The sequence below is a fragment of the Ranitomeya imitator genome, chromosome 8 (genome assembly GCF_032444005.1).
Source record: "Ranitomeya imitator isolate aRanImi1 chromosome 8, aRanImi1.pri, whole genome shotgun sequence".
Classification (NCBI taxonomy): domain Eukaryota; kingdom Metazoa; phylum Chordata; class Amphibia; order Anura; family Dendrobatidae; genus Ranitomeya; species Ranitomeya imitator.
In genome coordinates, this window is record NC_091289.1 from 162035440 (window position 1) to 162061357 (window position 25918).

The 25918-nt window shown below is 44.7% G+C and overlaps 1 protein-coding gene across 2 annotated transcripts in view; it reads left to right on the top strand.

The window, feature by feature from the left end:
• QSOX1 (quiescin sulfhydryl oxidase 1) overlaps positions 1-25918 on the top strand; it is an 82866-nt gene that overhangs the window by 16573 nt on the left and 40375 nt on the right. Inside the window, exon 1 of one of the 2 annotated variants that reach the window (XM_069737719.1) lies at positions 10125-10443. The exons of the other annotated variant lie outside the window; for it this stretch is intronic. Coding sequence (XP_069593820.1) covers positions 10134-10443 — 310 coding nt within the window. The 5' untranslated portion in view covers positions 10125-10133. Of the gene's footprint in view, positions 1-10124; positions 10444-25918 lie in introns of those variants that run through there. 2 annotated transcript variants of the gene reach the window in all.

Sequence of the window (25918 nt, forward strand, 5' to 3'; positions counted from 1 at the left end):
TTTTTTTTTCCAGGTTTACCATCTTGTCTTGGTCACTGAGAAGGCAGTTTGGATTAGTACAGTTGAATTAAATTAGTGATGCGTGCAAAGTAAACATTGGCCAACAAAGGTGTGAAATTGATCAATGCCTGTGGCTGACAGAGGTGTGAGATTGAACAATGCCTGTGACTGACTGAGGTGTGAGATTGAACAATGCCTGTAGCTGACCAAAGTGTGAAATAGCACAATGCATGAGCAACTCAATGGCAGACCAAAGTTTGAAAGTTAAACAGTATCCTACAAACTCAAGGCACTGCCAGGGTCAGATGTCTTTTATTGGTGACCTGTGTTCATGATTCTGTGGTGGAAGCAAAGCTGAACTTTGGGATCCTGAAAACGCATCAAAATACACACCAAAACCCCCATCAAAACATGCGTTTTTGACCCTGTTTCTTTTCTGCCAAGAGTGTAGGTTTTGCTGAAGAAAAAACACAGCAAAGACACCTAGTGTGAAATTAGCCTTAAAATGACAACACTATGCATAACTCTGTCCAGACCTAGATTAACGTCTCAATTTCTAGGCACCTTAGGTTCTTCCATTTACTATAGTCACACCCTTTCCCATAATAAAACTATGGCCGTAATAAACGTGCACCTCGCTGTATGGATTCCACTTAATAGCTGTGACATAGTATAATATTTAAATGCCTCGTAAAAGTTCTTACTGCTGTCGGCATCAGTATATAAGACACACCAAGAAACAGCAATAGTAAAGCCGGTCACAAGCCGCAATTTTACAAAGCAACAAACTTTTCATTGATGGTTTCAAAAATTGTTTCCAGCTTTTTTTTGTATCAAAGTAATTATCAGGTAGGATGATGCGATCTGAAGCTGTCAGGACAGATATGGATGTCTAGTGATGGTCCTCCTGGCTTCAAACAATGCTGCAGTTACATTTCCCGATATCACAGATGACAACTTTAAAGGGAACCTGTCACCCCGAAAATCGCGGGTGAGGTAAGCCCACCGGCATCAGGGGCTTATCTACAGCACTCTGTAATGCTGTAGATAAGCCCCCGATGTAACCTGAAAGAGGAGAAAAAGACGTTAGATTATACTCACCCAGGGGCGGTCCTGCTCCGATGGGCGTCTCAGGTCCGGTACAGCGCCTCCCATCTTCATTCCATGACATCCTCTTCTGGTCTTCACGCCGCAGCTCCGGCGCAGGCGTATTTTGTCTGCCCTGTTGAGGGCAGAGGATAGTACTGCAGTGCGCAGGCGCCGGAAAGGTCAGAGAGGCCTGCGCACTGCAGTACTTTGCTCTGCCCTCAACCGGGCAGACAAAGTACGCCTGCTCCGGAGCCGTGGCTGAAGATCAGAAGAGGACGTCATGGAATGAAGATGGGAGGCGCCGGAGCGGAACAGAGACACCCATTTGACAGGACCAGCAGCGGGACCGCCCCTGGGTGAGTATAATCTAACGTCTTTTTCTCCTCTTTCAGGTAACATCGGGGGCTTATCTACAGCATTACAGAATGCTGTAGATAAGCCCCTGATGCCGGTGGGCTTACCTCACCCGCGATTTTCGGGGTGACAGGTTCCCTTTAATAAACACATACGAGTAAGATCAGTGATAAATATTTTATGCTTGAATGATCTAATCAAAACGATAATCGTCACGTATAGTCATAACCTTCCTATTCCTACCTTTGGATCACTTCCTTTCATATTTTCACTCCTTGGCCATACGCTGGAAGGAACATACAGGTAGTTGTTACTAGTAAAAGTTTGTGGTGCATTATAGCAAACCTCTTTATCTAATGGATAGAAAAAAAGAAAGAATTATGGAATTGCTACATCACCAATTATATAATAACTGTAATAACATTGCTATTAGTGTTGCTATTTTTTCTAGAAAAAGATTATATATAATATAGAAATCCAAGGGTTAGACCAGTTCCCACCTCTCTTTTGTTTATTTTTCACTACGGGGGGTTATTGCCAGGAAATGAATTAACCATTTATCAAAGCAAAATGTATTCATGTGTCATGACAACAGCAATTACTGAAGATTTATGAACCAATATAATTTATCATCTTCTCTCACAGAAGAACAAGTGTTGGCATGGACTAATGGCAGGCACTCATTTTACCTCCTCGGGTCAATACTTTTTGTATGTGAATCTCATAATGATTAAAGGTATTTTCTAGTCCTAGTAATGCAGTCGTCAGACTTAACACAACCACGTATAAGGCCCCCCTTTACACATCCGTGTTTCAGGTACGTGTGGCATCCGTTTTCACACGTACTGGAGACACATACACATGCACACCCATTATAATCTATGGGGCTGTGCACATGTCCGTGTTTTCACATGGACCATGTGACCCACACGGAGACTTGTCCGTTTTTGACATAGGTCTGTCCTCCATGTGCCATCCCTGTGACACATAAGGGAATAGAATGCAGAATAGAAATGAAAGATTTTTAGGTGTTAAAGATGTGCAGAGATAGATATGGGGTAGATAGTAGTGATGAATGAGCATGCTCGTGTCCTAATCAAGCATGATCGACATGCTTGAAAAATATGCTCACCACAACTGCATGTCTCATGTCTGTTCAACATCCGCAACACATGCAGAGATTGCTTAACAAATAGGCAATCAGGCACTGATGATGGTTTTAAAGTTATAGTCATGTACTGATGTTAGTTCTGGTAACGTATTTATAGAGGCAAATACTGACAGCTTGGGGCCCCTTGTGCAAGAAATATGTCTGGGCCTCCCTGCCTGGCATACTTCTTATGATGAGTACAATCTGGCTATGGAAGCCCTGGAGTCTTGGGCTCTGAGCAACAGGCAAGATTGCCCTCATTATTACAGCCCTGCAAGCAGGGGCGTACATAGTTTACAGGGCACCATAGCAAAAATTATGTTTGGGCCTCCCAGACTTCTAAAAGATATCTTTTATATTTTTCTACTGAGATGGAGAGAAATATCTCCATTAGGATTCGGTTCTACTGAGCCCAACTATGTACAAGTGCTTCTCACTAAATTAGAATGTCATCAAAAAGTTAATTCATTTCAGTTCTTCAATACAAAAACGGAAACTCATATATTATATAGAGTCATTACAAACAGAGTGATGTATTTCAAGTGTTTATTTCTGTTAATGTTGATGATTATGGCTTACAGCCAATAAAAACCCAAAAGTAATTATCTCAGTAAAATAGAATAACAAAAAACACCTGCAAAGGCTTCCTAAGCATTTAAAAAACTCCCTAAAGGTACCTTCACACTGAGCGACTTTAGAACGATAACGATAGCGATCCGTAACGTTGCAGCGTCCTGGATAGCGATATCGTTGTGTTTGACACGCAGCAGCTATCAGGATCCTGCTGTGACATCGCTGGACGGAGCTAGAAGGCCAGAACTTTATTTCGTTGCTGGATCACCCGCTGACATCGCTAGATCGGCGTGTGTGAAGCCGATTCAGCGATGTCTTCACTTGTAACCAGGGTAAACATCAGGTTACTAAGCGCGGGGCCGCGCTTAGAAACCCGATGTTTACCCTGGTTACCATTGTAAATGTAAAAAAAAAAACCACTACATACTTACATTCCGGTGTCTGTCCCCCGGCGTCCGCTTCCCTGCACTCCTCCTGCATCCTGTGCAAGCGCCGGCCGGCCGTAAAGCAGAGCGGTGACGTCAACAATGCAGACGAACTGAAGGCTGCTATCAAAGCAACCTGGGCTTCCATAACACCTCAGCAGTGACACATACTGATCGCCTCCATGCCTCACCGCACTAACGCAGTAATTGATGCGCAAGGAGCCTCGACCAAGTATTGAGTGCATTTACTGAACATACATTTCAGTAGGCCAATATTTCAGATTTTAGAATCATTTTTCAAGCTGGTGTTATAAAGTATTCTAATTCACCGAGATAATAACGTTTTGGTTTTCATTGGCTGTAAGCCATAATCATCAACATTAACAGAAACAAACACGTGAAATAGATCACTCTGTGTGTAATGATTCTATATAATATAGGAGTTTCACTTTTTGTATTGAAGATTATATTCTAATTTTGTGAGAAGCACCAGGACATGCACAGAGAGACACACAGGGCTGGCTCCAGGTTTTCATGGGCCCCGGATGATAGAGTCTAGTGGGCCCCTTTAACACATACCCCCATTCACGATGCACAGGTACGGCAGAGAAATATAGATTAGTACAATGCCAAAGATTTCACGTCTTACATAAATGATATCTATTGTAAATTCTACAATACCATTCAACAGAGGGGACTCAGTGATCGAAGGTCCACAGGTTTCATAGGTTCAGTACCTGAAGTATTTTTCTTGCACCTTTTCTAGTTTGTGTTATAAAATGATTATATATCAATACAATTCATTTTTATGGGTTTAGTTGTTGGCACTTCAATTTATTGCTAAGGTGAAACTATACACCAAGTTATCGCTATGTCAATTCTGTAGTACTAGAGGTAAACAGGATTTTGATAAATGTACCCTACGAGTAGAATAGTAGAATCTGTTCTTAGCAGTGTGCCCTTTACATAAGTAAATTTTCTCCTATAAAGTCCTCCATACAGTACAATGAGCCCCATATAATGCTCCATACAGAATAACAGGCACCATATAATGCATTATCTATATATATATATATAATTGTCTAAGGTCCACTTCTGTCTGTTTGTCTGTCTGTTTCTCTGTCATGGCTGGGCGCGACCAATCAGCGACAGGCACAGTCCGGCCACGAATTGGCCCCTCCATACTCCCCTCCAGTCAGCACCCACATAGCGTTTTGGCAGCATTGAACAGACTGCGTTACACCACGGCATAACGCAGTCCGTTAACGCTGCCATTACCCCTGTGTGACCAACTTTTTACTATTGATGCTGCCTATACAGCATCAATAGTAAATACATATAATGTTAAAAATAAAAAAAATCATTATATTCTCACCTTCCGGCGTCCGCGGCAGCCTTTCCCGCTCCTCGTGACGCTCCGGTCCCAAGAATGCATTGCGGTAAATGACCCCAGATGACGTAGCAGTCTCGCGAGACCGCCACATCATCACGTGTTATTGCCACAAGGCATTACTGTGAACGGAGTGTCGCTAAAGGCCTGGGCTGGATATGGGGGCCGCCGGAAGGTGAGTATATAGCCATTTTTTATTTTTTTTTTTTAACAGGGATCTGGTGCCCACATTGCTATATACTACGAGGGCTGTTATATACTGCGTGGGCTGTGTTATATACTGCGAGGGCTGTGCAATATACTACGTGGCTGTGCTATATACCAGGTGGCTGTGCTATATACTACGTGGGCTGTGAGACTCTTTCGCCCAGGGCCCTCAAAAACCTGGAGCCGGCCCTGGCTTCACTGATTGGTCGCGCCCGTCCGGCCAAGAACAATCAGCGACAGGCGCAGTCCGGCCGCAAATTGGTGTGGGATTTGAACCACGCTTCGCTAATTGGTCGTGCCTGGCCAGCCGAATCCTGTGTATTCATTGCATTATTCTGAAATATTCATAAATAAACTACATACGTATTCTAGAATACCCGATGCGTTACAATCGGGCCACCATCTAGTACAGTATAATGAGCCTTATATATTGCTCCATACAGTATAATGGGAAACATATATTCCATACAGTATAATGGCCCTATATGATGCTCCATACGGAATTGCCGGTCTCCTCGGTGACTTCAGTCTCTGCAGTCCTCAGAATATAGGGCACACCGTAGTGGCGTCATCGCACCCTGTGCCCTGAAACATCACAGAGTCAGAAGATGTGGAAGAGACAAGACCTGCAGAGAAAGAGGGGGAAGTATTTGAAACCGTTTAATATACGGGGAGGGGGCCCCATAGGATGTCAGTGTCCCCAACGGAGAGTGGGCCTTGGCACTTGTTGGGTGCACTGGGTGGTGACGCCTGCCCTGACTGCAAGGGCCCCCCTCCACTTCCAGGCTCCGGTGCAGCTGCATGGGCGATATGTCTGCCTCTGTGTATTTATATACCAATGATGATCTGTATTCATATATTGATCGTGGTTCTGTATTCGTGTACTGATTATGACGATTCTGGTGATGTATTCAGGAACTCATTATGGTTTTGGTCATGTATTCAGGAGCGGACATACCATTGGTGCAGCCTGTGACACTGCACAGGGGCCCAAGAGGTAAGGGACCCCATTTCTATCTACAAAGCAGGGGCAATTGTGCAGTTTTAGTAGCTCTTGGGCTGCAGGGGGCCCATATTATTTCTAGTGCTGCATTCATCTACTGGTGTTGATTATAGTGATGTGTTCATGTACTGATCTTGGTTCTGGTGCTGTTTTAAAAAATAAAGTAAAAAAAATATATAAAATTCTAATAACCCTGCCTGCCTCTCCTTCATAAAAAAAAGGAAATAAAAACAACTTATTTGGTGTTATCACAAAAAGGCCGGTCTATCAAAATGATCAAATTAAAAATTGAACAGCAAGTTCGTCATCTAACCTGCAGGGGAAAAATGTAATAAAAAGTGATGAAAATGTCACATCTAAGATACCAAATACCAAAGAAGGTGACGGGCACAAAGGGGGCATTCTTTGCGTCTGGAGGAGAGAAGGTTTTTCCACCAACATAGAAGAGGATTCTTTACTGTTAGGGCAGTGAGAATTTGGAATTGCTTGCCTGAGGAGGTGGTGATGGCGAACTCAGTCGAGGGGTTCAAGAGAGGCCTGGATGTCTTCCTGGAGCAGAACAATATTGTATCATACAATTAGGTTCTGTAGAAGGACGTAGATCTGGGGATTTATTATGATGGAATATAGGCTGAACTGGATGGACAAATGTCTTTTTTCGGCCTTACTAACTATGTTACTATGTTACTAAGAAAGATCCTTACACAGCTCCATGGACAGAAAAGAAAAATGTGAACATAAGCAGAATGAAATGGCTGTAATCACAGGCAGGGGCGGATTATCAGAGGGTCAATATGGGCGGTAGCCCAGAGCCCAGTGGTCTGGGGGGGGCCCTGGGCTACCGCAGAGATTGACCCTCTGCTAATCATCTGTGAATGCCCGCCGCCGCCGGCATGTATGTGCCCCCGGACCCGGTGGGCAGAGAGAGGGGGCCCGCATCGGGCCCCTTCTCATCTGCTCACCGGGCCCCTTCCGGCGCTGCGGCGGTTTCCTATTGACGTGCGGGCGCGCACCGGCACGTCAATAGTTAACAACAGCCGCCAGCCAATTGGAGGCTGGCGGCTGATGTCGGCCGCAGGCGCACACGTCGCCGGCGTCTGACGTCATTGTCAGTCGCCGGCGAGTGTGCTCTGTTGGAGGGAGCTCGTCGCTGGAGCGCGGACAGGTGAGGAAACTGTTTGGTTTTTTTTTGTTTTTTTTTATAACGGTGGACACACTGGGGGCAATGTTGGAGGACACTGGGGCAGATTGCTGGAGGACGCTGGGGCAGATTGCTGGAGGACGCTGGGGCAATGCTGGAAGACGCTGGGGCAATGCTGGAGGACACTGGGGCAATGCTGGAGGACACTGGGGCAATGCTGGAGGACACTGGGGCAATGCTGGAGACACTAGGGGCAATGCTGGAGACACTGGGGCAGATTGCTGGAGGACGCTGGAGCAGATTGCTGGAGGACGCTGGGGCAGATTGCTGGAGGACACTGAGGCAATGCTGGAGGACGCTGGGGCAATGCTGGAGGACGCTGGGGCAATGCTGGAGGACACTGGGGCAATGCTGGAGACACTGGGGCAATGCTGGAGACACTGGGGCAATGCTGGAGACACTGGGGCAATGCTGGAGACACTGGGGCAGATTGCTGGAGGACACTGGGGCAGATTGCTGGAGGACACTGGGGCAGATTGCTGGAGGACACTGGGGCAATGCTGGAGGACACGGGCAGATTGCTGGAGACACTGGGGCAGATTGCTGGAGACACTGGGGCAGATTGCTGGAGACACTGGGGCAGATTGCTGGAGGACACTGGGGCAATGCTGGAGGACACTGGGGCAGATTGATGGAGACACTGGGGCTGATTGCTGGAGACTCTGGGGCAGACTGCTGGAGACACTGGGGCAGATTGCTGGAGACACTGGGGCAGATTGCTGGACACACTGGGGGAAATGCTGGAGACACTGGGGGAAATGCTGGACATACTGGGGCAGATTGCTGGACACACTGGTGGTAATATGCTGGACACTGTCTGGGGGTAATGCTGGACACACTGGGGCAATATACTGGACATACTGGGGCAGATTGCTGGACACACTGGGGGTAATATGCTGGAGACACTGGGGCAGATTGCTGGACACACTGGGGCAGATTGCTGGACACACTTTCTGGGGGCAATGCTGGACACTCTGGGGGCAATACTGGACACACTGGGGCAGATTGCTGGACACACTGGGGCAGATTGCTGGACACTGGGGCAATATGCTGGACATACTGGGGCAGATTGCTGGACACACTGGGGGCAGGACTGGTGGCATGAGCAGAATGTAGACACGGGGCATGATTGGAGACACGGGGCAGAATGAAAGACATGGGGCAGGATTGGATCCTGGGGCAGGATGGATACGATGGAGACATATGGGGCAGGATGTGGAGATCATATGGGGTAGAATGGATACTCATGAGGGCAGGATGCGAGAACATATGGCTGGAGCCAGGAATGAGACACACGGGGCCAGGGTGGGGAATATTATTACCATAGGGGCTGATTAAGGGATATTATTACTGCAGTGATGTATTTATTTTATTTTTTGAGTATACTGTTTTAAATGGGGGGGGGGGGGCGCGGTCCTGTTACTGTGCAGAGTGACACTATATCGCCTTTTTTTCTTCATATGGTGTAATGTAGAAGTTGTGAAAAATTAAGTAATGTGTTCTGCAAGCGGAGCTCGAGATAACTGTGTTATTTCCTGCAGAAACGAGTCCTGGCTGGAAGAAATGATGGCGGTCTGTGCTGGATGAAAGATGAAGGACTTCACCTAGAGACGTCACTGGTGAGTCAGTGTTACTTATACACTGACACTATACACTGTATACTATATACAGCGGTCCTGTGTACAATGTCACCAGTGATCACTGTATTACCTATACATTATATACAGAGCTCCTGTGTATAATACCACCAGTGATCTCTGTATTACCTCTACACAGACACTGCATACTAAGTACAGATCTCCTGTGAATACTGGCACTTATGGTGATAGTATTGTGTTTTGTTTTATTACTGATCAGTATTGTAGTATTCAGTCACTATGTGGTGGTAATATGTGGACTGGAAATGGTGTTGTGGTATTTGTCCCTTGTATGTGCTATTTGGTCACCAAGTGGTGGTAATATGTGGTCTGGTCATGGTGCGGTGGTATTTGTTCCTTGTATGTGATATTATTCGATCACTGTGGTTGTAATTTGTGGTCTGGTCATGGGGCGGGGGGCGGTGGTATTTGTTCCCTGTATGTGATACTATTGGTCAAAATATACCTAAATTGTATTGCAGATTTTAACAAATATTTAATAGGTTACAGTAGAGTAGGGCCCGGCCATTTTTCTGGAATAATCTGGTTCGGGGATATCATGACCCCTGTCACATGACCCCCGTCACATGACCGGGGGGGCCCACAGTGTCTGAACAGCCCGGGGCCCTGGCTACCCTTAATTCCACCCCTGATCACAGGTCATTCCTATCTATGACTGTATAACACAAAAACAATGGTGGACACTGGAATGGCATTAATGTGCCTCAATTCTCGCAGCAGGACAAGCAGAGTCAGAGTGCTCCTCATTACACTGACCCTTCTACCTGCTGACAGTGGGAGCAGCTGAGTGACCGCGGTCACCCGTGTCACCTCCCGGCAGCAGCAGACTGAGCTCCGCACACGGAGGGAGCGGTCCCCTCACTCAGCGCCGTCCTCTCACTCACAGGGGTTTCCCGCCTTCTGGGCGTGGTAAGGTGAGACCCCACCCCCTCACTGAGCGCCGTCCTCTCACTCACAGGGGTTTCCCGCCTTCTGGGCGTGGTAAGGTGAGACCCCACCCCCTCACTGAGCGCCGTCCTCTCAGTCACAGGGGTTTCCCGCCTCCTGGGCGTGGTAAGGTGAGACCCCGCCCCCTCACGGTGGATGCCGCCGCTCTCTCCGCCTTCCCCGGGATGTCGCTGCTGTGCTCTCCGGCTCTCAGCACTGATGATGCCGCCCGCGGTGCTGAGTGTCCCCGGACTGTGGCGGCTGCTGCTGCTGCTCTCCGCGCTGCTGGTGCCGGGGCGGGCGCACCTGTACGACGAGGATGACCCGCTAGTGTCACTGGAGAAAGGGGCCCGGGGTCTCCTGCTGAACTCCTCCAGCAGCTGGGTCGCCCAGTTCTTCGCCAGTTGGTGCGGGCACTGCCAGAACTTCAGACCCGACTGGATGATCCTGGCGCACGATGTGAAGGGTGAGACATGAGGGTGATAATGTACGGCGCCACCGTATAGGTGTGAGATATAATGTACGGCGCCACCGTATAGGTGTGAGATATAATGTACGGCGCCACCGTATAGGTGTGAGATATAATGTACGGCGCCACCGTATAGATATAATGTATGTAATGTACGGCGTCACCGTATAGGTGTGAGATATAATGTACGGCACCACCGTATAGGTGTGAGATATAATGTACGGCGTCACCGTATAGGTGTGAGATATAATGTACGGCGCCACCGTATAGGTGTGAGATATAATGTACGGCGCCACCGTATAGGTGTGAGATATAATGTACGGCGCCACCGTATAGGTGTGAGATATAATGTACGGCGCCACCGTATAGGTGTGAGATATAATGTACGGCGCCACCGTATAGGTGTGAGATATAATGTACGGCGCCACCGTATAGGTGTGAGATATAATGTACGGCGCCACCGTATAGGTGTGAGATATAATGTACGGCGCCACCGTATAGGTGTGAGATATAATGTACGGCGCCACCGTATAGGTGTGAGATATAATGTACGGCGCCACCGTATAGGTGTGAGATATAATGTACGGCGCCACCGTATAGGTGTGAGATATAATGTACGGCGCCACCGTATAGGTGTGAGATATAATGTACGGCGCCACCGTATAGGTGTGAGATATAATGTACGGCGCCACCGTATAGGTGTGAGATATAATGTACGGCGTCACCGTATAGGTGTGAGATATAATGTACGGCGCCACCGTATAGATATAATGTATGTAATGTACGGCGCCACCGTATAGGTGTGAGATATAATGTGCAGCGCCACCGTATAGGTGTGAGATATAACGTACAGCGCCACCGTATAGATATAATCTATGTAATGTACGGCGCCACCGTATAGGTATAATCTATGTAATGAACAGTGCCACCGTATAGGTATAATCTATATAATGTACGGCGCCCCCATATAGGTGTGTGATATATAATGTACGGCGCCCCCATATAGGTGTGTGATATATAATGTACGGCGCCCCCATATAGGTGTGTGATATATAATGTACGGCGCCCCCATATAGGTGTGATATATATATAATGTACGGCGCCCCCCTATAGGTGTGATATATATATAATGTACGGCGCCCGTATAGATGTGTGATATATAATGTATGGCGCCCCCATATAGGTGTGTGATATATAATGTACGGCGCCCCCATATAGGTGTGTGATATATAATGTACGGCGCCCCCATATAGGTGTGATATATATATATAATGTACGGCGCCCGTATAGGTGTGTGATATATAATGTACGGCGCCCCATATAGGTGTGTGACATATAATGTACGGCGCCCCATATAGGTGTGTGACATATAATGTACGGCGCCCGTATAGGTGTGATATATATATAATGTACGGCGCCCGTATAGGTGTGTGATATATAATGTATGGCGCCCCCATATAGGTGTGTGATATATAATGTACGGCGCCCCCATATAGGTGTGTGATATATAATGTACGGCGCCCCCATATAGGTGTGTGATATATAATGTACGGCGCCCCATATAGGTGTGTGATATATAATGTACGGCGCCCCATATAGGTGTGTGACATATAATGTACGGCGCCCCCATATAGGTGTGTGATATATAATGTACGTTGCCCCCGTATAGGTGTGTGATATATAATTTCCGGCGCCCCCATATAGGTGTGAGATATATAATGTACGGCGCCCCCATATAGGTGTGAGATATATAATGTACGGCGCCCCCATATAGGTGTGTGCTATATAATGTACGTTGCCCCCGTATAGGTGTGAGATATATAATTTCCGGCGCCCCCCATATAGGTGTGAGATATATAATGTACGGCGCCCCCGTATAGGTGTGAGATATATAATGTACGGCGCCCCCGTATAGGTGTGAGATATATAATTGGAACAAAGAAGAACTGCACTTGGATGGCACAAGAGTAACGCATTACACAGCCTATGGACTTCACAACTACTGACAACTAGGTGTCACGTGAGCTATGGGTATAAAGGTGCTCTGCATATAAAGCAATAAGATGTATATAGTCCAAGAAAGCAGAAAAATATGCGGCACTCACCCAGAAGAAGCTATATTCACGTGCTCTTTATTGGAACAAAAATTGTGTGCATACATCCATTTAGGACATCAGGTGGGACGGAGGGTGCGGTGATGGAGGCTGGACGACGGCCGTTTCGCAACTGAATGTGCTTCAACGGGTCCACATCAAATGTCCCACCCTCCGTCCCACCTGATGTCCTAAATGGATGTATGCACACAATTTTTGTTCCAATAAAGAGCACGTGAATATAGCTTCTTCTGGGTGAGTGCCGCATATTTTTCTGCTTTCTTGGTGAGATATATAATGTACGGCGCCCCCCTATAGGTGTGTGATATATAATGTGCGGTGACCCCATATGGATAGGTAATGAAACGTATAGTGGCCACACTAGGATTGGAGATATATGCGGCACCCGGTCGCAGATGCATTACTATATAATATATGATGTGATGCCTGTAGGGGTGAACATATAAAGGTGCACCCGATACAGCGGCACAAGGTCCCTGAGATGAGGGCGACACCTACAAATCAGGTGGAACTGTGCGTTATGAAGAGATGCTGTAATATAAAGGGCCCTTATACTGTCCTTGCACTGGGCATGTGCAGACGATCAGTAAACACTGCGGGTTGGACGCTGTGTAACTTGTGCAGAATCCAACCGGCAGCTGCCAGATGTTACAGCTAGTGGATGGAATTTTAAGCAATCCCATGTCCACTATGTGTCCAGCGGAGATGGACATGCAGCGCCTGTTTCCAGACTGCAGCACAATAATTTCTCTAGCAGAGACTCTCATCTCCGCAAGAGAAATTTCATCCGTGCAACGTATTGGACGCAATGAATCTGCAAGGTTCAGAGAACACAAGTGGATTCACCTGCGTTCAATAGACGGCCTGTGTCGACTACCGGATTCTTCCCAGATCGATATGTGCTCACTGGAGTAGATAATGAAATTCAAGGGAAAAGAAAGCGGTCGCTAGGGAGCGCTGTGAGGGTCACAGTTACAATTGAAAGCAAAAGGTCCACCGCAGCTCCAGCCGTTAACCTTCTAGGAGGATACAAAATGCAATAAATAGTAATAACGGTCCTAGGAGCGCTGTGGTTCAACACTAAAATCCTTGTTTTGGTCTCATTCCCAGCGCTCCTAGGACCGTTATTACTATTTATTGCACTGGAGTAGATAGGTTGTTATACCCGGGCATAGAGTTCCCCTTCATTCTTCCATTATTCTTCATCCCCCCTGGTCCACTACTGTCCCCTTGTAGCCATCATTCCTCCGTCCTGGTATGCAGCATACCTGACACAATGACATAAAATGCTCCGAGTAATTTAGGAAGGTGTAACACATAATTATCACTAAACGTCTGACCAATGTTACAATTATTAATGATGGTGGTTCTGTCTGTGACACTGCCCAAATATTAAAATTTTTACTGCATTTTTGAAAAAATGCAGCGAGGTTGGATGGTGTGAACCCTTACAGCTCTTTTGGGCATTCTCATCATGTAAAATTGAATGGCCCCATAGAAGAACAAAATGCCTTATTAGCAAACCCAGAGCTAAAAACAATCCACAAGGTTTTTCTTGTGTTACACAATTCCCTCATCAGGGTTCTTTCTGAAAGAAGAATTAACAATAATAAAAGAGTGACATGGAAGTGTTACTTTTTGCTGTCTTGGCGCAGACGCATGTCTTTTTTTTATTCTCTCTGGGTGAGAGTAGGCATCATAGGAGATTTTCTCATTTTGGACATTTATGCCAAGAAAGTCTGGTAGATTCAGGTCCCAGTGGTATCTGGAGTCAAGATGAATTGTTGGGAGCAGATCCTGCCGGCACCCACAGCTGTCACACACCTGTCTATCCTCTGGGCACATCTCATTAGAGCCTTCCTATCCGCTGGTCAGCAGTTTCTCTATGTATTCCCAGCCAGGACCAACATTGAACATTTGCATTACAAGTACATAATATTTACAAACAAGTTGGAAGCGATACATTAGAATTGTTGCAAAAGGAAACGTGTCCGATACAATGCTAGACAATCGTATTCCAATAACCTGTGTGACTGCTGTGGGCAATTACTTGTAATTTGCTTCAGTTCTGATATATCATCTTCTAACTATTTCTAATTACTCGGTGTCTTATGCTACCTGCAGTCATTGACATTCTCTCATTTACCGTCATTGGGCTGTGACAACCTCCTGGAAACTTTTCTGCCTGACGCTGTACATCAGATTGTTTTTCAGTTCTTGGTCGTTGTTTTTCTTTGTGATGTGCTACATTATAACTAACACAAACAGCTATATTTTGTGTTGTTAAAAAGTATCAAAACAGACAACAGATGAGTTGTCCGGCTCCCAAATATCCTTTTTTTTATTGCCTAAATTATTGACGTATTTAAGGGGTTATCCAAATTTTAAAACGTAAATTTCAATTAGAGCGACCCTACATTTCTGACATATAGTCACCATAATGCCCTCTGCCATGCTGATGTTTCCTCCATGTGTCAGATTGGTGTCCTGCTTACTTTGCCAAAATGATCACTCCAGAAGCATGGGAAGCACTGCTCAATGGCAATTTGGCAGTAGGATCAGCCCTCCTAAGCCCTCTATATGGGCAGGCAGGTGATAGTTGAATAAAGTGATACCTTGATATCTGCAATCCAATGTCTTATTCCAGAGAAATCCACATTTTTCTCAATATATAAATGAGCTGTTAATTAAGATCTACGGACCAGACATAGATCTCGCTGAGAATCTGCCACCAGAGATTATTTTAAATGACCAGTGAGACATGTAATGAGCGACAGTCTAATTTTCTGATCTACATGTCTCACACTGGTCATTTAAAATAATTTCTGGAGGCAGATGCTCAGGTAGATCTATGTCCGGCCCATAGATCTTAACATATCATTTACATAAGAAAAAATTGGATTCCTGTGTAATAAGACATCAAATCGCAGATATCAAGGTATCATTTTAATACATTTTAGAATACAAAACGTCACTGTTTGGATATGTGCACAGTGTTTTTTAAAGGAGTTCTTTGGCGCGAGTCTGCTCTAAAAAATAAACAACTGAAAGAAGACTTGAAAGATTCTTCCTATTCATTTCTGTTGTAAAACCCCTTTGCTGTTCATATGTTCAGTCTTAAACATTTTTAAAAATACTTGGTGGAAAAAAATAGTGTATGTCAATTCTTTCAAGTGGATGCTGATGGAATCTGCTTCAAAATAGGCACTGTCCAAAAACTCCACAAAACAAACTCTTCAGAAAACAAAAAAAAATCCTTTGAAAAACACTCTGGAGGGATTGGTGATGGGATATTATTGCAAGACTAGTTTCATTTGGAAATTTAGTGTAGTTTAAAAAAAATATTTATTAATCACTACCTGTCTATCTTCTGTAACTCCTGAAAGTTTTCTGTTCAACCCACATAAAGTGTCTGTATAGAACTTCCCAACTCATGCTGAAATTGTCCCGGGTGATTAAAAAGGGATTCCAATCCTAAATTATTACCTATTCCACTGAAAAGATAATAAATGTTAGATCAATGTGGATCTCACTGCTGGAACCTCTGCTAATCACCAGTATAAGGCACTCATGCCTCACATTGTGCTCTGGCTGTAAGAACACGCCCACGAGGAGTAGAACACGCCCACGAGTAGTAGAACACGCCCACGAGTAGTAGAACACGCCCACGATGAGTAGAATTCACTACTCTCGTCTATCCTCGTTAGAACAGCAAGACGCAATCAGCTGCTCCATTGAAATCCTCCTGCCCCCCTTTCAAGAAAGAATGAGGGATACCGGCAGTGCGACCCGTACTGATGTAATGGCTATTACCGATCTACTGATGATCATTTATGTAAGAGCTTGTATAAGGGCTATGGTGAAGGGTACAAGTAAATATTTTGCAGATTCCCCTTCAAACTAAACAACATGTACCTGCTGATCCTCCAATGTGGATGACACTCTGTAGGGATCTATGTGTAGGGCTCAAACAAAGTGCAAAATGGCCCAAACACTGTTTAATATTCATAGTGTGTCTATTACAATCCTTCCAAAGACTTAGATGACAGAGAACAGAGTTTCATTTTCTGTCCCCTTCTCCGTATAGTTATATAATGGCACAACTGGCATCTGCTGCTGTATATATGTATCATCCCCTGCCGGCCTGTGATACAGAATGTACTGAAACATTTTCTCCTCTTCTCCTTGTTGTTGCAGAACAGCTTGCAGTGTTATCTCTTCCCTAGGAGCTTTGTTTGCTATGTCACTTATTTTTGGTCTGTGCTGAGAACAACAGAGCTGCCTAATCTCTCCTTTCTCCCAAGTTTAAAGGGAACCTGTCATTGCAGTTGTGGCTATTATATCACGAGCAGCGTGCTAATGAGCTCATAAATACTTTTGTAGATGACCATGTGTGCAAATAAAAAAAAAAAAAATGAAGTTCTAAAACCACCTTGTGTCACTTTCACTAGTCACGTGCTGCAACAGGAGCTGTTTAACGCCTCTCTAAGCTGAGCTAGGACTGGCTTCATGTACTGCGCAGGAGTAGATGTGCAGACCGGGACTAGTCACCGCAGCAGCTCCGCCCAGATGACTACATAGAGAGCCACAGAGCGGCTATAGAATTTCAATTTCTCCATCTTACTAAAAACAGCAGTTTTAAAAGAGGAAAATGTCCATATTTGATGACGTCATGAACTTTGCAGCCTCCTGGCAATGAGAACACCAAGAGAGAGCCAAAACCTTCACAAAAAGGGCCAACAACTATGTATAAAAATACAAACTTTATTGAATATACATAAAATAAGTAAAAACAAGACAGTGGCCACCAGTGCAGCAGCAAGGGTGGGACTCACTCGGGGGCAACCGCAATACAAACAGCATACATGAAAAAAATAATAAACAATAACAAAATCTCCAAACAGTATAGAGACTAACCAACTATACAATATAGGTGAACATGCAACAAATATATATATTTTAATAAAGTGCAATGATATACATAATAAACAGCACTAGTATGTGCTAATGTAGGCAAAGGAAATAAATAATTCATTAAAGAGCAATACATGTAGCCATAGTATAGATAGAAGGTATAGTTACCATGGAGGAGCACCCGGGGACCCACCACACCCGACGCGCGTTTCGCAATGAAATGCTTCGTCCGTTCTCTATGTAGTTCCTTCATGGTCCAGTTTGGGATATTATTTGGTTTGTTTTGCCTCCTGGCAATGGTTTAATAACCATAACTGGTGGCAAGTACCCTTTAATATTGAACCTATCCTTAAAGGGGTTGTCCGGTGTTAAGCTACAAGTCTGCAGCCACTCTAGGTGACTGCAGACTTGTGAATCCTCACATCCTGCGCACTGCTTGCTGTGAGGATTTTTTGGCGCCAGGAGCGGACAGTCATGTGACCACAAGTATGCAATTTGTACACTACCGGCTACATTCCGACTAGACGTGCGCTTCCTCGCTCAGTACACTTGCATTGAGTGAGGCAGTGCACAGCTAGTTGGCATGTGACTGCCGGAGAATCCTCACAGTGAGCAATGTGCACGATGTGAGGATTCACAAGTCTGCAGTCACAGAGCTTAAGCCTGGGCAATCCCTTTAAGGATGGCATTAATATTCCACATCTGGAAACACTTTCTTCTGTTCATTTTACTTTTCGGGGGGCACCTATGCCAATCCTGCCTTTCCTGCGTGCACAATCCACTCCTCATTTCCAGCCTTATGATGGCTGCTTTCTTGGCTGACATCTATGAGATGCCGTTCTATCCAAACATTAGAAAAATGTTAAAATACTCTTTTTGTTTTCCTTTTCTATATGTTCAGTTCAAGGACTGCTGACAGCGCACCTTGCAGATCAGGTCTGGATCAGTTTCCAGATCTGGGACCGTCTGTTATAAGAATACAAAATAGTTTGTGCAAAGTTTCTAGTAGTTTGGCCAGCTGTGGGATGTCTCCAGGAATATTTTGCTTCTGGTGTGAAGAATGCCTCCTTTGTGTCCGGCATCCTCCTGTGGTCGTGCCCCAGAACCCATAAATGTGACCATAAATGAACAGAAGAGTTCAGTATTTTTTCCTTGTTAAAGGGCTGAGTCGTAAGAAGTGCGTTTTGGCTGACGCGATCCTCTTTAGGGTACTTTCATATAACACTGATTTGGAAGAAAGAAGCGAAAAATTTACAGTGGCAAATCTCTGCCAAATCTGTGATTTTAGAACTTTATTAGACATTAAGAGAAAACTACCTAATCTAATAAAGACGTCAATCTGCATGTAACACATGGCCGCTCGGTTCTGCGGCGTCTTGACGAAGAAATATCTGCTTCCCATAGACATAAAGAAAGACTCTAGTAGTAAACCTTTGGTTTTACAAGATCTGGCAAGTGGATGGTTAAAGAGGTTTTCCAGGATTTTCTTTTTTTTTTTTTTTTAAATGGGCAAAGAATGTGGAGTTTTATCAAATAAATCCGCCTTCCTTACCTGTCTGCATCGGTAGCCCATGCCGATACTGGAAGTGATAACTTCCCATCCATCGTGACATGATCGCTGTCAGCCATTCTCTTGTTTCAGCCGCGAAGTTTGCAAGTATGGCACACAGACTCGGACTGGCCCACCGGATTACAGGTAAATTCCCCGGTGGGCCACCCCTCTATATGAGCAGTAATTGGCACAATATATTTACCATGTATAGACATAAGAAGCATCTCATCATTCATTTAACAAACTGCCCAGTTTATTATGTAGAAGCAGCGGTAAGCATGATAATAAGGATAATGTAATGTCTGCTTATAGTAGGACAGTGTGACCCCCGAAGTCAATGGCACTGGTGGTCCCTTGGCACCCCAGTCCGACACTGATGGCACCCTACCGACAAGACCGTTGATTGGTCGCCATTTGTTACAATCCCATCCACTTTGCAGCCACTGTCATACACTGAGGATTTTCCACACTCCAATTTGGATGGAAAATCTTCATTTTATTTGCCCCGAGTGAAACTATCCTTCTGGTGTTTGTGCGCTATGAAAAGGTCTTTTTACGTGCAGTGATATGAAACCTTTACTTGTGCCTTGTAAAGAGAGGAGAGGCTTCTAGTTTGGAGAATTGATCGTCCACATGGAAGTATCATCCCGGGAACCGTGCAGGATCCTCGCAATGCGGAATGTAGTGAATAGATTGTCACTTCTTCCAGGGATCAAATCTGTGTTTGCGTAAGTGCTGAGCAAAATCGGAGCCCAAAATGTCAGCCCTTGGTAAATAATGACATAAGGAATGAAAAGTCTTCATAACCTAAGATCATTTACAGAAGTAGCCTTCTAAACTTTTTTTTGCACTTATGTGTAATGAAATCATCTTTTATTTACTTTTCCGCACTGATCCGACGTTGTACCGTCTGACGAGCCCAGAGATGCCCTCACAATCCTGCCGGACGGCCCTGGAAACAGATAACAAGCTTTGTAATCAGACATAACATTCAGAGATTGTTTGAGCTCCTGTAATGCAGAAGGACTGATAGTTTTTCCTACATCTGATTATTGCACGGTGATTAAATATACCGTACTTCCCAGAAAAAACTAGTAGATTTATTAAGGTTGGCTTATTTTATGCCGGCCTTCATAAAAAGTCACGCTGGTATACGATGCACCTGATTTGTTAAGAGGCCTATCTTCCTATGTGTCTGTTAAAGGGAACCTGTCACCCCGTTTTTTGAGATTGAGCTATAAATACTGTTAAATAGGGCCTGCGCTGTGTGTTCCTATAGTGTATGTAGTGTACCCCGATTCCCCATGTATGCTGAGAAATAACTTACCAAAGTCGCCGTTTTCGCCTGTCAATCAGGCTGGTCAGGTCGGGAGGGCGTGGTGACATCACTGGTTCTTCCTCAGCTTTACGTTGGTGGCGTAGTGGTGAAGACACAGCGCGCGATCTGCGCTGTCATCCCTTTCGTCGGTGGGGGCGGCCATCTTCCTGGGGCCGCGCGTGCGCAGATCGAGTGCTCTGCTGCACGGGGCTTCAGGAAAATGGCCGCGGGATGCCGCGCATTAGAGATCGCGGCGGCCATTTTCCCAAAGCCGAGATGCAAACTCGGCTTTGGGAAAATGGCCGCCGCGATCTCTAATGCGCACGCGCGGCATCCCGCGGCCATTTTCCTGAAGCCCCGTGCAGCAGAGCACTCGATCTGCGCACGCGCGGCCCCAGGAAGATGGCCGCCCCTACCGACGAAAGGGATGACAGCGCAGATCGCGCGCTGTGTCTTCACCACTACGCCACTACGCCACCAACGTAAAGCTGAGGAAGAACCAGCGATGTCACCACGCCCTCCCGACCTGACCAGCCTGATTGACAGGCGAAAACGGCGACTTTGGTAAGTTATTTCTCAGCATACATGGGGAATCGGGGTACACTACATACACTATAGGAACACACAGCGCAGGCCCTATTTAACAGTATTTATAGCTCAATCTCAAAAAACGGGGTGACAGGTTCCCTTTAAGGGCACAATAAATCCACTTGCTTTCAAACCATTAATAAAACATAACTTTAATTAGCACAATAATCAGTAGCCTCTTCAACATGTTTCACCGAGGCATCGGCTTCATCAGGGGGAAATGCTGATACTTCTGTGAAACATGTCGGAGAGGCTACTGATGCTTTCAAGTCACTAATAGTGTGTCCAACGCGTGTTTTTTTTTTTTTTTTAATCTAATTTTTTTTGGTCTTCACAAAAGTGGGCCCAACTCACGGGGTAATAGGGTCGTGCAGACAGAAGATGTGATACATTTGTTGATGAAATTTCTGAAATTAAAACTCAGCTCCATCAATTGGAATGAGTTTGATTTGATGGCAAACACATGGATTTCTGCACGCTCCATTAAAATAAATGGAGAAACCTCTGCAATAAATAGGCTGCACGTGAATTCACCATGAAGTGTAGACTCCCCACAGTGTGAATTTTTTTTATTTCACCACCCGTGAACTTAGCAAGTAGCCAGCTGTAAAAATATTGGGAACTTACTGACCAGCAAATGTCCTGAAAATGGTTGTGTGCAGTTTAATATCACAGAAGCATTTTACTACTGAGATCTGTACTTTGGCAGCGCTGTGCATCTACTTAGTAACAATGCACATGGCTTCTTCAGAGAGGAACTCTAGTGCCACCTATAGGAAGTAGCAATCCTAAAGTTCAATATCGACCCTTTAACTAGCCTTGGTCATATGAGTTAGGATAAAAACCAAACCAGAATCTCAGTTTGCAGACAGTGTTTCAGGGTGTTGCCCTTCATCAGTGCTGAGTATGAGATCTGATTTGGCTGGGTGTGAGGCTTAAGACTTGGCTCTAAGGGTACCGTCTCACAGTGGCACTTTTGTCGCTACGACGGTACGATCCTTGACTTTCCAGCGATATCCATACGATATCGCTGTGTCTGACACGCAGCAGCGATCAGGGATCCTGCTGAGAATCGTACGTCGTAGCAGATCGTTTGGAACTTTATTTCGTCGCTGGATCTCCCGCTGTCATCGCTGGATCGGTGTCTGTGACACTGATCCAGCGATGCATTCGCTTGTAACCAGGGTAAACATCGGGTTACTAAGCGCAGGGCCGCGCTTAGTAACCCGATGTTTATCCTGGTTACCATCGTAAATGTAAAAAAAAAAAAACAGTACATACTTACATTCCGGTGTCCGTCAGGTCCCTTGCCGTCTGCTTCTCGCACTCACTGACTGCCGGCCGTAAAGTGAAAGCAGAGCACAGCGGTGACGTCACCGCTGTGCTGTGCTTTCACTTTACGGCCGGCAGTCACTGAGTGCGGGAAGCAGACGGCAAGGGACAGACACCGGAATGTAAGTATGTACTGTTTGGTTTTTTTTACGCTGGTAACCAGGGTAAACATCGGGTTACTGAGCGCGGCCCTGCGCTTAGTAACCCGATGTTTACCCTGGTTACCCGGGGACCTCGGCATCGTTGGTCGCTGGAGAGCTGTCTGTGTGACAGCTCCCCAGCGACCACACTACGACTTACCAACGATCACGGCCAGGTCGTATCGCTGGTCGTGATCGTAGGTAAATCGTATAGTGTAACGGTACCCTAAGGAGTAACGTTTCTCCTTTACTTCTAATAGATGTCACTAACGTTCAAGTGTTCTAACTCTCTGAAAAGACAATTTACATATTTAATTCCCAGAGCAGCGTGCATGGCTTATAAGTCTCCTCACTCTGTCACGCCAGTCCTGGCATGTCACTCTCCTCTAATTAGTAAGACATATACTATTATTCAGTGAGTCACCAGTGATTGATGCGTCCCGTGGACAGAACATCCCATGCACATGTAGGGAATCATGCTGTAATGCAGGAAACCTAATATTCCATCGTTATTAAGTATGGCAGAAATGTATGACATTGGGCGTACTTGTCAGAACCAGGGTGCAACAATCCCTCGTTGTGAACATTTACATCTACTCTTGAGCAACGCCATCTGGTCCAGAACGTGCAGACAGACGACTGTCGAAGAAAAGTAAAAGTATTTCCTGTGTCGTCTGATGGATCAGACTGCAAACGTGGAATGGAACAAGTTGGTCACAACCTGTGTTTCCATGGCTGGTGGTATTTGGTGGGAAACATTAAACATACGCACAATAATTACCAGGTTCACAAAATCTAACATTACATTAGAAGTCGTAATGTACATTTCCTGCTAAATTTATACCCCAGGATAGTGGAATCAAATCTGCCGATGAAGTCAGCTCTGTATCATTCTAATGATTCCATCCGTCGTTCCCCAAGAAATGTTATTCTGGAAATTTAGCAAATTTGAAGTTTTATAATGAAAACTGCTACATTTTCCATTTTAAGATAAATGTAACGTTTATTGTAAACACTCGAATGTGTTCCACTTCTTTTGGATTCCGAATCCACGTGCTAAAAATTGCATTTTAGGGCTCTTTCTGAGGTCAGTGTGTCCGGTTCACGAGGTGACAGTTTTCACACGTCTGAGAAAAACGTTCCATTTAATTCGATGAGACCTTGATCAGACTTTGATCACAGTTTGATCAGAGTTGCTTCAGGTTTTCTCAGGTGTGGAGAGAATAAAAAAAAAAAGTTCTCCATCTTCTCAGTGCTGTCAGCCCGTAAAAAATTGGACTGCACTCAGACGTCACCCGAGAGCAGTCCCAATTTTTTTCATGTTGCCAATTTTGAGCCTACATTCATATTTATTTCCATGAACCATGAAAAAAATTGGGTGTGCACAGCCAAATAAAATATGGGTACGAGTGCTATCCGTGAAAACCACAGATGACAATTAGTTGTGTGACAATCCCTTAAAAAAAAAAAAAAAAAAGGTATTCGATAGATGATCTCTCCCTATGGTCGGATGTAACAACGTGAGACTGTTTAGTTACTTGCGTTCCTCCTACTGTCCTGCTACAGGTTAAATGTATCATAACATGATGCCAAATTATATCAGTGGGCGCCCTTTAATTGTTTCACATAAAGTTATGAAACAGAAAATGTTCTGAGCTTAAAGTAAGAAATGTCCTGATAATCTACAGTATATAAAGCACTAACGTGTGTCTGTGGTGTGGTGGTACATTCTATATGTATCGTGCACTTTTCTTATTGTTTTATACCTATTTTTTTAGTATACCTGCACCACCGTTTGCCTATATACTGTGGACATTAAATCCTCCATGTCTTATTTTCCTCCTCTTGATCCCTGGTACATATCAGCAAGTTGTCACTGAACCTGCGATCCCAGACCTGTGATGAAATGAGGGCAGGTTCACAGAACTTCTTGTGGCAAAGCAAATGTTTGCACATGTATGTACGTGATCCCTGCGTGTTTACAGTGGGTGGACCAATTTGCTCCAAATTAAGAATACAGGGAGGCTTCCGCCTGGTGTAGTTCTAGGTCCAGAGCACTCCAGATAATTAAATCGAGAACTTCAGATAATAAAGCTATATAAAGAATGGCGCATTGGATCAGTCAGTGTTACGTGTGAGCTGATCTGTTCATTCTAGGTCGCTGCAGATATACACAGCAGTTCTACAGCTAGAGACCACAGAGCACGAGTCCTTTAGGGGTTGGGGCAAATTGTCTCAGCGCATGGGCGACACTTCTATCAGTGCAGCACTGACCGGTGTAAAGCATTGCACACACGGAATGGCATTACAAAAAAAATTATTCCTGAATCGCTGGTTTCTGTTCGTTCTGCCTCCCAAAAATCAGAAATAGAAGGCGATCAAAATATGTTATGTGCCCGAAAATGGTGGCAATAAAAACGACATCTCATCTCGCCAAAAATAAACAAGCCATCACATTAGTCTGTGGGCAGAAATTTGGAAAAATTTTAGGTCTCAAAATTTGTCAATGAAAAAACGTGTTTTTTGCAATAAAAATGTCTTTTAGTGTGTGACAGCAGCCAAACATAAAAAAAAAAAAATTATAAATCTGGTATCGTATTCTACGATAATTTGTTCTCCAAGAATTTGTTCTTGGTATCACTGCCTGGGTGGATCAGGGAAATGCAATAGATATAGTATATCTCAACTTCAACAAAGCATTTGATAAACTATCTCATACTATCCTTATTGAAAAAATGACCAAGTATGGGATTGACAAGGCTACGGTCTCAGTGATCGTTCTCAAAGAGTGGTCGTAAATGGTTGCATATCCAATTGGAACAGTGTTTCAAGTGGCGTACCACAAGGCTCTGTACTGACCTAAGTATTGTTCAACATTTTTATAAATTACCTAGATAAGGGAACTGAAGGTAAACTAATCACAATTGCAGATGATGCTAAGCTAGGAGGGATAGTTAACACCAGAGAAGACAGGGAAATAATTAAGAAGGATCTCGATAAGCTTGAACAATGGGCAGCGACTAATAGAATGGTATTTAACAGGGGAAAATGCAAGATTCTACATCTGGCAAGAAAAACGTAACTTACATCTACAGACTTGGAGGAATAGAACTAAGCAACAGCATGTGTGAAAAAGACTTGGGTATACTAATAGATCACAAACTGCAGATGAGTCAACAGTATGATGCAGAAGCAAAAGAAAAGGCAAACACAGTTGTAGGATGTATTAAGAGAACCATAGAGTCCAGATCACGTGAACGAATTTTCCAACTCTACTCCTCCTTGGTCAGGCTGCATCTGAAATACTGTGTTCAGTTCTGGACTCCACATTTTAAAAAAGACATTGAAAAACTGGAGCGAGTTCAGAGAAGAGCTACCAGGATGATGAGCGGACTGAAACCTATGTCCTTCTAGGAACTGTTAAAGGATCTGGGAATTTTTAACTTGCAAAAAAAAGGCTAAAAAGAGACTTAATAGCTGTCTACAAATATCTGAACGGAAGTGAAAAAGAGGG